At 45.0% G+C, this 13,863-nt stretch overlaps 1 protein-coding gene across 3 annotated transcripts; it reads left to right on the top strand.

Moving 5' to 3' along the window:
* The first annotated feature begins 461 nt into the window (after positions 1-461).
* Positions 462-11,314, top strand: SKA2 (spindle and kinetochore associated complex subunit 2). Of its 3 annotated transcripts, none has more exons than XM_053366887.1 (5): positions 462-585; positions 7,055-7,144; positions 8,194-8,370; positions 9,506-9,592; positions 10,558-11,314. In XM_053366887.1, exons 1-5 carry the CDS (start codon positions 520-522, stop codon positions 10,585-10,587), a joined length of 450 nt encoding a protein of 149 aa, XP_053222862.1. In that variant the 5' UTR covers positions 462-519; the 3' UTR covers positions 10,588-11,314. The 3 variants fall into 3 exon arrangements, with proteins under 3 accessions (XP_053222862.1, XP_053222864.1, XP_053222863.1); XM_053366889.1 differs by lacking the exon at positions 462-585 and adding an exon at positions 3,949-4,047; XM_053366888.1 differs by lacking the exon at positions 462-585 and adding an exon at positions 6,032-6,277.
* The last annotated feature ends 2,549 nt before the right edge of the window (positions 11,315-13,863 follow it).

Raw genomic sequence — 13,863 nt, 5'->3', positions numbered from 1 at the left:
ATAGCAGCCTGCGCCACAGCCAATCACAGTTCCCCGTGCTGCAGCCAGTGTTCTATTGAGACAAAAACCCTATTGGCATCCTGCATCCCACGATTGGTTGCAGATCCAGCCAATCAAGAAACAACAGCCAACCAGATTAAAGGTCTGGAAAAAAGGGGCCAATAAGAGAAAGGGAGAGGGGAGGGACGAGAAAAGGGTCTCTAAAATGTCAACCCGCCTTAGAAAAAAATGGGACCAATGAAGAACCGGGTGTCGAGCCTTTTGACCAATGTAGTCTCTCGGTCCAGCCCAGTTATCGCCCCCTACAGTTTTCTCTTAACAAACCAATCAGAGCCGCCACAGTCTCGAGCCTGTCCAATAGGAGCCGCTGTCTCATGCCGCGGGGCTTTACGCTTTGTTCTCCAATAGGCGCGAGGTTGTCTTTGAGAGGAGCCAATGAAAAAGAGGACGTGGTGACAGCTGCCCAATCAGAAGCGCCGTCCCTTCCTCTTATAACGAAAGGGAGGGGAGAGGGGTGGAATGCCACCGCCTGAGGAATGTCAACTATTCAACATGGAGACGGCGGTTACTACGCTCGAGACCATGGTGAGTCCCGGGGCTGCCGTCGCGACGAATCCGGCTGCGGTTTTCTTGAGGGAAGGGGCCGACCGTTGAGAATGCGGGACCAACGAATGGGAGAAAGAAAGGGAAAAAAACCGGGAGGGGGAAGGAACAGTTGAGGAAGGGGGAAATGTGAGGGCATATTCCCATCCCCCCCCCGCCGTTTTGGACCCAACCACACACCGCGGAGAGGCTTCGGAGAAGATTCCGTTGGGCGAATCCACTATCTTCTGAGGGGAGGACAAAAAGGGGCGTGCTGGTTTTGGTCCATTTCTCTTTGGAGGCTCGCTGTTGGGGGCGTGGCTCGTCTGTGTGGGCGTGGCCCTCCGGCCTAACCCATTCTCTGAAAAGCCTGCTATTTACGGGGCGTGACCAGAGCTTCGAGGGGGCGTGGCCCGTCGGATTGGTCCATTTCCCCACCCATCATTCATCAAAGGTCCTTTTTCTTAGAGAGAAGGTGGAACAAGATAAGGCTGTGTAGAAGGGTCCATGTCCCCCTTCCATGGGAGAGAAAATAAGAGTTCAGGCTGGTGCCACTACTAAGCAACAACTCTAATTACCAAAATAATTTTTATGTCCGTTTGAACCAATAATTCACATGACATTACCTATGTCCACTTGAACCTGGGTTTCGCTTTTATATTACCAATATATGACTTTATTTCTTTATAAACTGCCACCCATGTACATAGATCCACCAACTGTGGGGTGTAGCGGTTGCCAATAATAAACATGCAAAGCAGTAGTTATTTATTTAAGCAGAATTTGTATGATATCGCACCATCTAGGTGAGCTTGAACTTTGGTTTCTATTTTATATTATTAATATATAATGTTTGGGCTCAAGTAATATTTGACCTGTAGGTGTGCAATTTTCTTCATCCCAGGAATGGCAGCTGATCTGACAGAGTCTACAGCTTGCTTTGAGTCAGTCCTCCAAGCAAGGGGCCTGACAGTGGTCAGAAATCCAGCCTTTAGGAGGAAGCTGCAAGAAATGTAGCACACTCCAGCTTAACTTGCACGCTGTTGGGAGAAAGCCCTCCAATTGTGTATCTTGTCTTCCCTGCCAAGGGTTTTAAAGAGAACAAACAACGTGTGAAATACAGGTGCAATACATGGTAACAATTCAGACTCATCTTTCAAAATTTCTCAGATGGCACTCCCAGATCTGGAGTATGAGACTGTATCACTGTCCTCTTCCAGAGAGTGATTCAAAGAATCGACTCCATTTCTGGTGGATTTGAGGGAGGGGACAGTGAGACTTCAGACCCATGATCCTGACTCAAGGATTGAAGGAGGTCAGCTGGCTTGTTCCTTTCTTTGGTAGTTGGCATATTTCTTGGAGGTGGAATCTGACAAGAACACCATCCTCCTCTAAAGATGCATTTGTGTGGATGTACGCACACACACATATTTAAATGAAAATACTGAAAGTACCTTTTGTTCCCAAGGAGAAACAGACACCCCCCCCAAATATCTTGCTTGCTTTTTTTTCTTTTTTAAACCAAAGGTGATGGTGCATTTCACAGAGTCAGTTCTTGTTGCTGAAATGTTTTGTAAGCTTTTCTTTTCTTTTTTGCAAGCCGCTTACATTTTCAGGATCTAGCCTTTCTTTTGGAATCAAAGAACGCCCTTCTGAACCTGTTCGATTCTGCTTCCTTGTGGATGGCGAGAGGTGTCTGTCCACTGCCCTTTTTATGTTGTACTACTAGTGAACGTGCACAAAAAGCAGTGCAATGTTAAAAGGGCATTGGCCAGCGATGCTCAGTCAGCTAAAGTGACAACTTGAAGGGAAGTATGCAATCTTTTGTATGTCTGTGTGTCTGTCTGAAGCAGGGGCAGGGGACTCCTTTTTATAGCGGGAATTTTAAAATTGGTGTACTGATATGTGCACCCAGCTATATAACATGTACATAAATAACAGTCTTATGCAGTTACTAGCTTTCCACTGCAGTTCTTCAATGGTGCATCAGCACCCAGTCAGAAAAGAGCCAGATTCTTTCTTCCTTGATCTAGACCACTCAAAATGAGGTGAGATCAAACATGGACTGTGGATGAGTTGCAAACAGCCTGCTGGAAAGAGTTATGTGTGTGTCGAGAGTTATGATTTAGTTTGGAGGCTTCCCCAGCCCTTTTTAAAAGGAGGAGAAGCTGTTTACCTTTTTCTTATTGTGAAGTTCATTTATAAATTCAAAGTCCAGTAGCCTATTATTGTTCTGAAGGCTTCTTGCAATGTGTCTCGTGCAGAACATCTCTCCAAAGCACCTTGCTGCTGACAAGGGCTCTGACTTCATTGCACTACTGTACTTCCCGATGAGCAGTGCAATAGTATTGTCAAAGCACTTGTTGGCTGGACCCTCAGCAGTGGCCTTGTGGCTTCTCTCTGTTTCTCCAAAGCCTACGTAAGTGAATCGTGCAGAGGGGGCTGGAAAGATTTTGTGTTTGCTTTTATGACTATACAGCAGGCCTGCAAACATTAGCCGGAGACTTAGTGAACAAAGGCTCCGGCCAGCAAGTGGATTTGCTGGAGGGCTGCTTTGAAAAGGGAATGGAGGAATGTTCAACCACCACCAAAATGGGATGTTTTCCAGTAACCATAAACTCTGCTTATTCACACCTTGGTTACGATGGGTTGGTGGGATTTGTTTTAGTCCGGTGTGTTTTGCCAGTCACTTGATAGGGAAGGAGACACAGTTCACTAGTAGAGCATCTGCTTTGCATGCAGAAGGTCCCAGGTTCAATCCCTGCCACCCCTAGGTAGGGGTGGGAGAAAGTCCTGACTGAAGTCCTTGAGAGGTGCTGCCAGTCAGTGTAGACAATACTGAGCCAGATGGATCAACACTCTGACGGTATAAGGAAGCTTCCTGTGTTCCTATTACTGTACCTCCTTAAAACTGACTCTTTGGGTAATTGATGGAGGTGTGGGTTAAGGGCACAACTATCTTTGAGAGTTTTAAAAAAGTCTATATTGATTCTGGCATGTTGCCGTAATAGGAGATGTAGAAGAATATTGGATGGCCTTTAATTTCCTTTTAATTAGGAGTGGCACCTTTTGATAGTTGAAACTGCTTTTGCTTGTTAAATTGCCAGTTTTCTTGCACGGCTTTCAGCATCTCAAAGGTACTGGAGCTGCTGGCAAGATGCACATTTTATTTAAAGATTTATTTATTTTTTTAATACCCTGTCATTTTTCCTCGTTAATTTGTTGACAGCCCTGGTAACTAGGTATCACTTTGTGAGGTCAGGCTGCCTGTTGCATGATACAACAAGCTTGTGATCACTGAGAAATGGCACTAGTTTTATTTATTTTGCTGCTGCAAAGAGGCTTCTTTTCTCTTATTATGTGCAGCTTGCTGGAAATTTGGAATGGTCTGCTAGTTTTCTGATAGAGCAGCTCCCAGCATGACCATGTAATTCCTTTCAATGGAATTGAAATATGGAAATCTGGGTACGTAACAGGGCATGCTTACAATTTTCAGATGCAACCTTTTGGGCATCAGGCATATCCAAGCTTTAACATTGTGAGTTCCTTGCCTGCAATCCCTAATTGGATAGGTGGCAGGAAAACAGAAAGCCAAGTACTTCTTTACAATAGGAATTCACTTCTATAAGAAGTTGTGATGGCCACTGACTTGGAGGGCTTTAAAAGAGGATTAGACAAGTTCATGGAAGATAAAGCTATCACTGGCTACTAGCCAGGATGGCTATGTTCACTGTCAGTGGCAATATGCCTCTGAGTACCAGTTGCTGGGAATCACAAGCAGAGACAGTGCTGTTTGCACTCTGGTCCTGTTTTCAGGATTACCACTTAGGGCCTCTGGTTGGCCACCACGAGAACAGAATGCTGGATGGCCCACAGGTCCGATCCAACAGCCTGTCTCTTTTTGTGGTCTTTTACAAACTGTTGCATGTGCTTTGTATTTTGGGCTCTTGTGATTGCAATAAAAAAAGACCCTCTGGAATGGGGGTGGGGGAGGCAAAGTCGGGCATGATTTCCTCAAGTTAAATTGTAGTTCTCGCAATGGCCAGCAAGGGCAGGAGGTGCCTGGTGGGGCTAGTTTTGCAGCAGAGCTGCCTGGGAATGGGGCTTCTGCTTCCCATCGCCTCCATTAAGGCAGCCTGCTGGAGTGGGCTGCTTCCAGGTGACAGCTGAGGGCAGTGGAGGGGGACCCCAGTGGAGATGGCTTTTCCAAGGGATCTGATGCCCTATAACTGCATGGTCTCCTTTGAGGGTGAATGCATGGTGTGCTGCCCTCTTGTGTCCAAAGTCAGGAAGCACAGGTCTTTGTCTGTTAGACATCCCTCCTCCAGCCTTCTGTCCTGCAGGGAGGTTTGTTCTTTTGGTTTAATTCTTTTTTCTTTTAGCATGTTAAAATACGTAGGCACCTGTTGGTCTCTAAGTAGGAAGCCTTTAATTACTAGCTAGCCCCAACTTTTAATATGGAGGCCAATCTGTATGGCAAGGTAACATTTCCAGGATCTGGATGGCTAAATTTGGCAAATAATAAAGTCCCTTCCCAAAGCGATGTTTTTCCTCTGAAGACATTCCTTGGGCTGTTTCTCTGAACTGGGTGTGCAGCTGCGATTCCCATAAGTCTTTAATAGCTCCTTTAAGGAACTGATTACCGTTAATTAAGTAATGCCCCTGTCATCCCACTGTCTTACTCAGTTCCCTGGTGGCTCAGTAATCATGAATAGAGGGGAATGGTAACATTGTAAGCTTGGTTATCTCTTCATCAGCCTTGTTTATCAAATGCCTGGCAAGAGGAGCTATCAAGAGGATGAGTTTTGTAGGGTAATTATGTGGGAGAGAGACTACATAACCCAGATTTGGCAGCCCATAAGCAGATCTCCCTTTGTGTACAGAGCCCATTCTAGTACAGTGGTACCTTGGTAGTTGAACGGCTTGGCTCCCAAACAAATTGGCTCCCAAATGCCACAAACCTGGAAGTGTTTCAGTTTGCGAACGTTTTTCGGAAGCCAAATGTCCGACGCAGCTTCTGCTTGAGTGCAGGAAGCTCCTGTAGCCAATTGGAAGCTGTGCCTTGGTTTTCAAACCATTTTGGGAGTCGGAAATGGATTAAATTCGAGAACCAAGATACCATTGTATATTATCCCATGCATGTGGTTTGTATGAGAACTCCTTTTGGCCCAAGGAATGAAATGATCACACTTTGTTCTCTCAAACTCCTTCTCAAAAAAGAAAGAGTCAGTGTGGTGGCCCAGGGCATCAGCATTTATATCCCTGCTCAGCCATGAAACACTGGGTGACCTTGGGGCAGTACAGTCTCTCAACCTACTCTACCTCACAGGGTTGTTGTGAGGGGGGTGGAGTGGGAAAGAAGAGAACCATGTATGCCACCTTGAGCTCCTTGGAGGAAAGGTGGGGTAGAAATGTGATAATAAAAACTTGCCTCTTTGTATACCTTCAGGGCAGCTAAGAACATTGAAAATGATCTTCTGTTGAGTCGGTCCATTATTCCATCCCATCATTTGCATGCTGCCTTTTCACAGTTAAGCCAAGCTCAAGCTGGCTTACAGTACCTGGCCTTGTATTTTTTGTGCCAGGGAAGGTGGCCCTGTGCTGGATCGAGGGGAAGGTGTCATAGGTGCCATTTGTTCCCTTCTGACATAGAGATGGAAATGGTTGGATGAAGGAGAACTACCTGCCTTTGAAGGTGACTCTTTGCAATGTAGGAAGTCCAGAATGTGACTTGTGAAGAAACCCAAGGGCAGAGACTCTTTCCTGGGCGGTGGACCAGTTCTTGAACACAATTAAAGTAAACCTTTTTCAGAGAAAAGAGCGAACTCAACCTCCAATTTCAATTCAGGGTGCGGGGAAATGTGCCTCTGCTGTCAAAGTTTTGAAAACACAAAACAGGAACTATCGGAGCCTATGTGTTGTATCCAGTGTAGCGCTATTGGCAGTGTGCTTGTTTGACTGGTGAAATGTTTTGTGCAATTGCTCCATCCACCACCGCCTTGGTGCAGGGGGTGGGGGTGGCGTTGGGAGGAAGGGGCAGCCTGCCTGCCTGCTGGGGCGAAGGGAAAGGCAGACAAATGCACGAGGCTCTGCCTGGCTGCAGATGCTGCCTGATGCTCCTGCCAGACCCAGTGCTTGACAACATCAGACAGCCCTGCTCCACAAAGCATGGATTGCACCCCACACATTGTGGAATGGTGAGCGGTGCCAAGGCTGCCTGATACTGCTGCTGCTGAGCGCTGGGAGCAGAGGGCATCCCTCGGCCAGGTTTCAACATCAGGATGTATCGTCAGATCGCAATTTGTGGCTAGTGATACATTGTGAAGTTGAAAAGCTGACATCACCCAGCCCTAGTGCACCTTTCTCTATCTTCTCTTCACATCTCCTGCACTAATGTGTGTACTGCAACAGTAGGGGTGTTTTGTTTCCAATTTATATAACAGAATTGTGATTGACCATTTGGGTGTTTTAGTTCCAGAAGGCCGAATCCGACCTGGATTACATTCAGGCAATGTTGGAGTTTGAAATGGTGAAAGGGCATGCTGACGGACTGTCTAAAGAGGTACTGAATCTTTTAATGTAGGTTGTAAACCACTTTGAGTTGCCCCCCCCTTATAAAGCTATAGAAATGAAATGAAAAATAATAATAATAACTTTGCTTAAGGCTGCACTCCTATGTCCACTTACCTGGGAGTAAGCCCCACTGAACCACGTGGGGTTACTTCTGAGTAGCCCTATCTAGGATTGTGCTGAAAGTAGTGGTGTGAGTTTTCTGAAAAAATCTTGAATTCATTTTCTATATGCAAATTAGCCAGATTTACATAGGGAAATTTGCATCAGAAAATTTTCCGGTGTCCTAGAGCACGTTTAATTGACTTGGTGCTCTCCAGATGCCATTGGACTGAAATTCCCATCAACCCACAGCCATCTTGGCTAATGGCCAGGAATGATGGGTGATGCGGTCCCACAACATCCCTGGGGGCACCATGTTGGTTGCCACTGCCCCAGAGAGTAATCTAATTCAGTAAACACAGCTTTTTAAAAAAGTATCCCGTGTTAATTTTTTGTCCCGAACCACCACAAGCATTTGAATTTGTGGTGGTGGACAGTGGAATTAAACATGGCTTAAATATTATGCAGTGATGCTCATAGGGATGTACATGCTTTAATTTGCTGAAATTTATGGGTGGTGGTTGGGAAATCACAGATGTTTGAATCTGGCGCTCTAATTAATTTAATTTTAGCAACCATTGGTATACTGACTCGCATACTTGCCAAGGTAAATTGCCTGAAAAACATCACCATGTCTGTGCTGCACTGTGCAAGTTCTCTGGTCACATCCACACCATATGCTTCCAGCACATGGCTTTCCCCAAAGAATCCCAGAGACTTTTGTTTAAGGGTGCTTTGAATGGTAGCTCTGTGGGTAGAAACTATGGTTCCCATGATTCTTTAAGTGTATGGTGTGGCTGTGACTTTTAACCCTCCAGTTAGCTGAATCTGATTGGGTAGGCTTCCCATTTGTGCTGTGTTTTGAGGGTCCTTTCTCTCCCCCCCCCCCCGTTTCTGCTTCTCCTCCAACTGTGTGCATCTTCCTTGCTTTGGCAACAGGAGAATCCTCTGGTTGTCATACAGCAGCTGTCACTGGTGAAGTCTCGCTACAAAATGTTGTGTGAGCAGCTAGAAAGGATTTCTACCGAGCGACGGGAGTCCATGCGGTCGATCCGTGCTACTCTGGCCAAAACAATGAAGCTGGTTCAGGAAATACAGCAGCACACTGGAATGGAGGTAGCGCTCTTGAGTTGCCTGGCTTGAGGGAGGTGTGTGTGCACACATATAGATATAGGGAGAGACAGAGAGCATTGGACTTTCCTCCATCAGCATATAGGCACTTCAGGAAAGAACACAAGTTGCTTGAAGTGTGCATCTGCAGGTCTGAAATGTACACCTGCTGGTATTCAGTTCCTGCTTTTGAGCTTCCCACTGGGGCATCTGGTTGGCCGCTGTGAGAACAGGATCCTGGACTAAATGGACCACTGGCCTGATCCAGCAAGGCTCATCTGAGCATATTCTGGGTCTCAGTTTGACTCAGTTGGGCCTTGGCATTTCCCATCACAAGCTATGTGAGCACCAGGATCAGTCCCACGGCATATCTTAGAACAAGATCTGGAAGATTTCAGAGTTGTAGGATCTATTATGCTACATTCCTGGGATCCACTGGCTGGAGTCAGAGGGTTGGGGGCTGTGGAGCCTGTTGCAAAGTGTTGGCTAGGGGGCAGAGCCCATATTCTATCACTCTTCGTGAGACGTATCCTGAGACAGGGGTAGCTTATGCATTGGACCACAATTCCCATTCTCCCTGGCCCTTAGCTGTGCTGTGGATGATGGTAGTTTGAGTCCCCATGACTTCTGGAGGGCAACAGGTTGACTTGCCCTGCATAATAGTAGTAGTAGTAATTTTAGTATTTATACCCTGCCCATCTGGCTGGGTTGCCCCAGCCTTGGAATATCCTTCATATTGCTAAATTACTAAAAGCTACAGATTTTAAATCTCTACAAACTGGGGGTTTTAAAAACCACCCAGCATAACTTCTCAAAGACCTGGCAAAGGCAACCAATGAATTTCACAAGTGAGGAACACCTGAAGTTGACATAGAAGCTATTAGCATAAGGCCTGCCATGGCACATATATATTTGTTTCCTTCATATATGATTGGAAGTTGGAACCCTCTGCCAATCTTGTTTGATGGTCTAAAATATGGCTAGGAATGTGAACAAATGACCTTTAACAAAAGAAATTACAAAGCATTACAGAGGGTCTGGGTTAGAGGCAAGATTTGATGAGGTTCTTGAGGACAATATTTATTTTATTGCAGAATGTAAACAGCCCTGCTTAAGATGTTCCTCTTTCTTTCTTTCCCAGATCTCACCTCTATCTGAAGAAGAAGAACTTGCAATGCAGCACTTAATGTACCAGACTCTTCAAGTAACAGATGCCCCAGAAAAACAGGTAATTCTGAACCCTGGGGATCTTCTCTGTGTTTTTGCTGAGTAGCCCCAGACAGGGTTCGAAATTAGCGGGTGCCAGTTGCATTTTGCAACTTGCAACTGGCCTTTTGCGACTTGATGGCGATGTCCAGGTGCCACTTTTGGCACCCAGCATCTCCACATGCCTGGCCAGGTGATTCAGAGGGTCTGGTCTCCAGGGTAGCACGGCAGCAAAAGGCACATCTTTTGCTATCACTCTACCCTGCCAAACAGCTGATTTACCCAGTAGCGCAGCAGCAAAAGTCACGTCTTTGTTTTTTTGCTGCTGCTACGTCTTCTGCTGCTGCGCTGCCCAGGAGACCCTGATTCATCCAGCAGCAAATAAATAAATAAAAACACGCCACGGTGGCGGAAAAGTGGCTTATGTTCCTCTCCTACTCCACAATTTAACAAGTAATAATAGAAACAAGGCAATATCTCCTCTCCCACCTTTTTGCCTGTAGAAATCGTTACTTGACCACTTGCTCAAATTTGAGAAGCACTAAAGAATGGGCTCACACTTTCTGCTCCCTTTCAATATTTTCACAGATATGCTTTGAAACCTAACTACAAAACATATTTTGGGCTCTTGTTTGGGTGGAATAAGACTTCCACAATCATTCCTGAAGTACTGAGGCATTGAAAGTTCCATCTGCATCTTTATTATCTGTAGTGGCAGTCCTCCTGTGTGTGAGCACCAGTTTAATCTTGCTCTTGTCTAGTGGGCATGGGTGTGTGAATTCAGATAGGCGGTGATATGTGATACTTCTGCAAAAGTTAACACAATTGATAAGAAATATTGGAGCAAAATATGGCAGCCTGTGATTCTTGACTTCTGTAGTTTAGAGCAATGTCTTACAAATGAAAAGTAGTTCCTTTTCTCTCTCTTCCCCTTTGAGGACAGAATATGATTTGTCTTTTTAAAAATGCTGTTCTTCTTTTCTACAGAATTGTCCCAAAGAGCATGAAACCCACTGATCCCAGACAAAAATTCCAAAAATAGCTTGCACTCATCAGAGTTGGAAGTTGAAAACTGAGGCTACACTTTAAATGTCTAGATTGCTTGTGTTTTCTTTTTAATATTGGTACCCAAGTTTCCTGTACATACTTCCTAAATTGTTGTCAGATGAACAATGACTTGAACATTTTGTGGTGGTGATGTTGTTGGTGTTGTGATGGGGTTGATATTGTAATGTTCCAAAGGTGCTTTCAACCAGAGCTTGTGGTCCTCCGGATGCTACTGGACTATAACTCCAATCATCCCTCACCATTGGCCATGCTGGCTGCTGGGAGTTGGAGTCCTATAACATCTGGCAGGCATCCTGTTGGCTAGTCTTGCTCTGGGTTAATTCAGTCTGCTGCTTACACTATACAATGAATGGAAGCTGTTTTTGATACATTGTACAGTACTTTTCTCCTTAATGTGGATCTACTTGTATATTCAAAGCCAGGCTTCCTCAGACTCGGCCCTCCAGATGTTTTGTTTGAGTCTACAGTTCCCATCATCCCTGACCACTGGTCCTGCTAGCTAGGGATCATGGGAGTTGTAGGCCAAAAACATCTGGAGGGCCAAATTTGAGGAAGCCTGATTCAAAGCCATAGCTGTACCTTTGAAACAGTAGCCAAATTGATACATTGTGCTTAAAGTTTTATTGTGTTTTTTTTAAAAAAATACATAGAAACAATAAAGATAAATGTACGACAACACAAAGAGTTGGCTTCCTTTTTAAATCTTGTGGTTTATTCACTTTTTTTTCCTAGTGTGTCTTTCACCTTCAGTTAACTCCAGAACTATTGTGCCTTTGGCTAATCTGATTTGTGGATAGAATAAGCCAAATCTTAATAGCTGTGTGAATCTTCAGTTAGTAAACCTGGAGTGACTTCTCTCTCTCTCTCTCTCTCTCTCTCTCTGTGTGTGTGTGTGTGTGTGTGTGTGTCTAAAATTCTTGAGTAGCAGTTATTGTGGGAGCAGAGAATATTATACTTGTGTTTCAGATGTGACTCCAAGAAAGCGCAAGCGCGCGCACACACACATTGTTAGGTTACCTCTTTTTCCTCCTGGGCATTGACTCTAGCCCAGACATCCCCAACCTGCGGCCCTCCAGATGTTTTGGCCTACAACTCCCATGATCCCTAGCTAACAGGACCAGTGTCAGGGATGATGGGAATTGTAGTCCAAAACATCTGGAGGGCCGAAGGTTGGGGATGCCTGCTCTAGTCAGTCAAAGTAAGTACTTTTCAATCCTGTCAATTTCAGTGTAAAAGCTTAAATCTTGCTTGTTGAAATAAGCTTAACTTTGAATGGTTGTGCCCTAGAGGGTAAACCTGTAGGCATGTTTATAATGTAAGAAAAAAAATTAAATGGCTTGTTCCATATCCTGGAAGTTTGAATGATTTTGAGAGGCCTACAGTTTGGGGAAAGTCTGGCTTAAATATGCCTGAATGACTTTCTCTGTAGAGCAACAAATGGCAAAGCAATTCAATTCATAAAAATTGTTAAGCCTAGCAGTGGCAGCACAGGTGGGGCATGAAGGGCAAGCGAGTAGGCTGGCATTAAGAAATGGCACCAGATTTTCCTGAGTGGACCTAGTGATCAACCAGTTGTGTCTCAGCCAGAAATGGTGAGCGACCTTTGGAAAGTTCCTTTCACTTACAAGAGCCAAGAGGCAGCTCACTTTCTTGCTGTCAACTTGGTCAAACTCTTGTTGCTGGGAGCCTCTTGTAGCTCTGGACAACCAAGCTTCAAACATCCCAAGACAAAAGCATTGTCCACATGGATATGGCCTTGCCTTGATAAGGCTCAAGGATGCAATAAGCTAAAATGTTGCCTAGGTGCCTACGAACCAAAGTTCCACTTGGATTTGAATTTCTTGGAAGGTACCATATCATCCTAAGATTACTTATTGGAATACTGTCTGTCAAGGTTCATGTTTTATAAAGGGAGGCTGAGAGCTCTTACGGGAATAGTCTTATTTAGTAATATGATTGAGTTATGCTGACTGGTTACTAATCCAGTTGTTTCTTCTGGGTTTCATTTTTGTTCATGACGACATTTATTGGCACAATTTGGGGTTCAACTGTGTACAGTCTAATCCTATATATCTGAAATATGTGTTCAAAAACCTTAAACCAACCTCACATCACCCCTGGCCACTGGCCATGCTGACTGCGGACGATGGGAGTTGGAGTTCAGCATCTGGAGTTCCCATCCCTGGTAGATCGTAACCTGTTTAAGAAGAAACCTCAATCCTATATGCTGGCTAACAGCTCTTTATACTTGTCCAGAGGAAGGCTGACAATAAACCTCCAGGTAAATATGGTTAGGAGTGAACATAGAAAGCTGTTTTTATACTGAGGTGGACCATTGGTGTATACAGCTCAGTACTGTCTATTGTTTCGTAGACTTGGGTCTCCAGCTCCCATCATCTCTGACCACAGGTCCTGCTAGCTAACAACTGGAGACCCAAATTTGGGAAACCCTGGTCTACACTGACTGGTAACGGCTCCCAGGGTTTCAGGCAGGGGACATTCCCAGCCCTACCTGGATGTGCTACCAATTGAACCTGCGACATTCTGCATGCAAAGCGGATATGCTGCTACTGAGCTGGGGCCCCTTCCCCATAAATTACGTGCAGTTTAGTCCTATTCATTCTGGCACAGAAGTGAAGTCCCACTTAATTTAAAAGTAATGTACAGCTGAGTAAGTATTAGGACTCCTAATGTGTTGGGGAAATAGGTTCTCTCTGAGGAAATAATAGGATAATAAGCAGAATCTGCTTGTTCAGCTGGCCTGTTTCCCCCTCGCTGTATAAGCAGTTTCTTTGTGGCATAAACTGCAAGCCGCAGTGTGCTAACCCCTTCATTGAGTGGTGCCCAGCGAAGCGGTTGGCAGTGGAGCTGCTAAACTACATGTACAGGGTTATGTAAACTGTGTCAGCATTCTTAGACAGGAAAACCGGAGCAACGTCGATCACAAATACAGTACAGACTTGGCGATCAGAGTTTTGCTGTAATGAATGCAGGGGGGAAACAGATTAAAATGTGTGGCTGTTAAGGTTATAGCAAGTGACTTTTTTTAAAAAAAAGTAGCATAAATACCAGAAACTAAGACTTGTGTGTATATTATTTTTAATTGTATTTACATCCCACCTTTCCTCCTAAGGAGCTCAAGGTGGAATACATGATTTTTCCGTGCCTCATTTAATCACTACAACAACCCTTGGTTAGGCCAAGAGTTGGTGGTGACTGGCCCAG

This window comes from Podarcis raffonei, chromosome 15 (assembly GCF_027172205.1).
Source record: "Podarcis raffonei isolate rPodRaf1 chromosome 15, rPodRaf1.pri, whole genome shotgun sequence".
NCBI classification, from domain to species: Eukaryota; Metazoa; Chordata; class Lepidosauria; order Squamata; family Lacertidae; genus Podarcis; species Podarcis raffonei.
The sequence above is the reverse complement of the archived record's forward strand: the minus strand, read 5'-3'. Positions and strand labels throughout refer to the sequence as shown.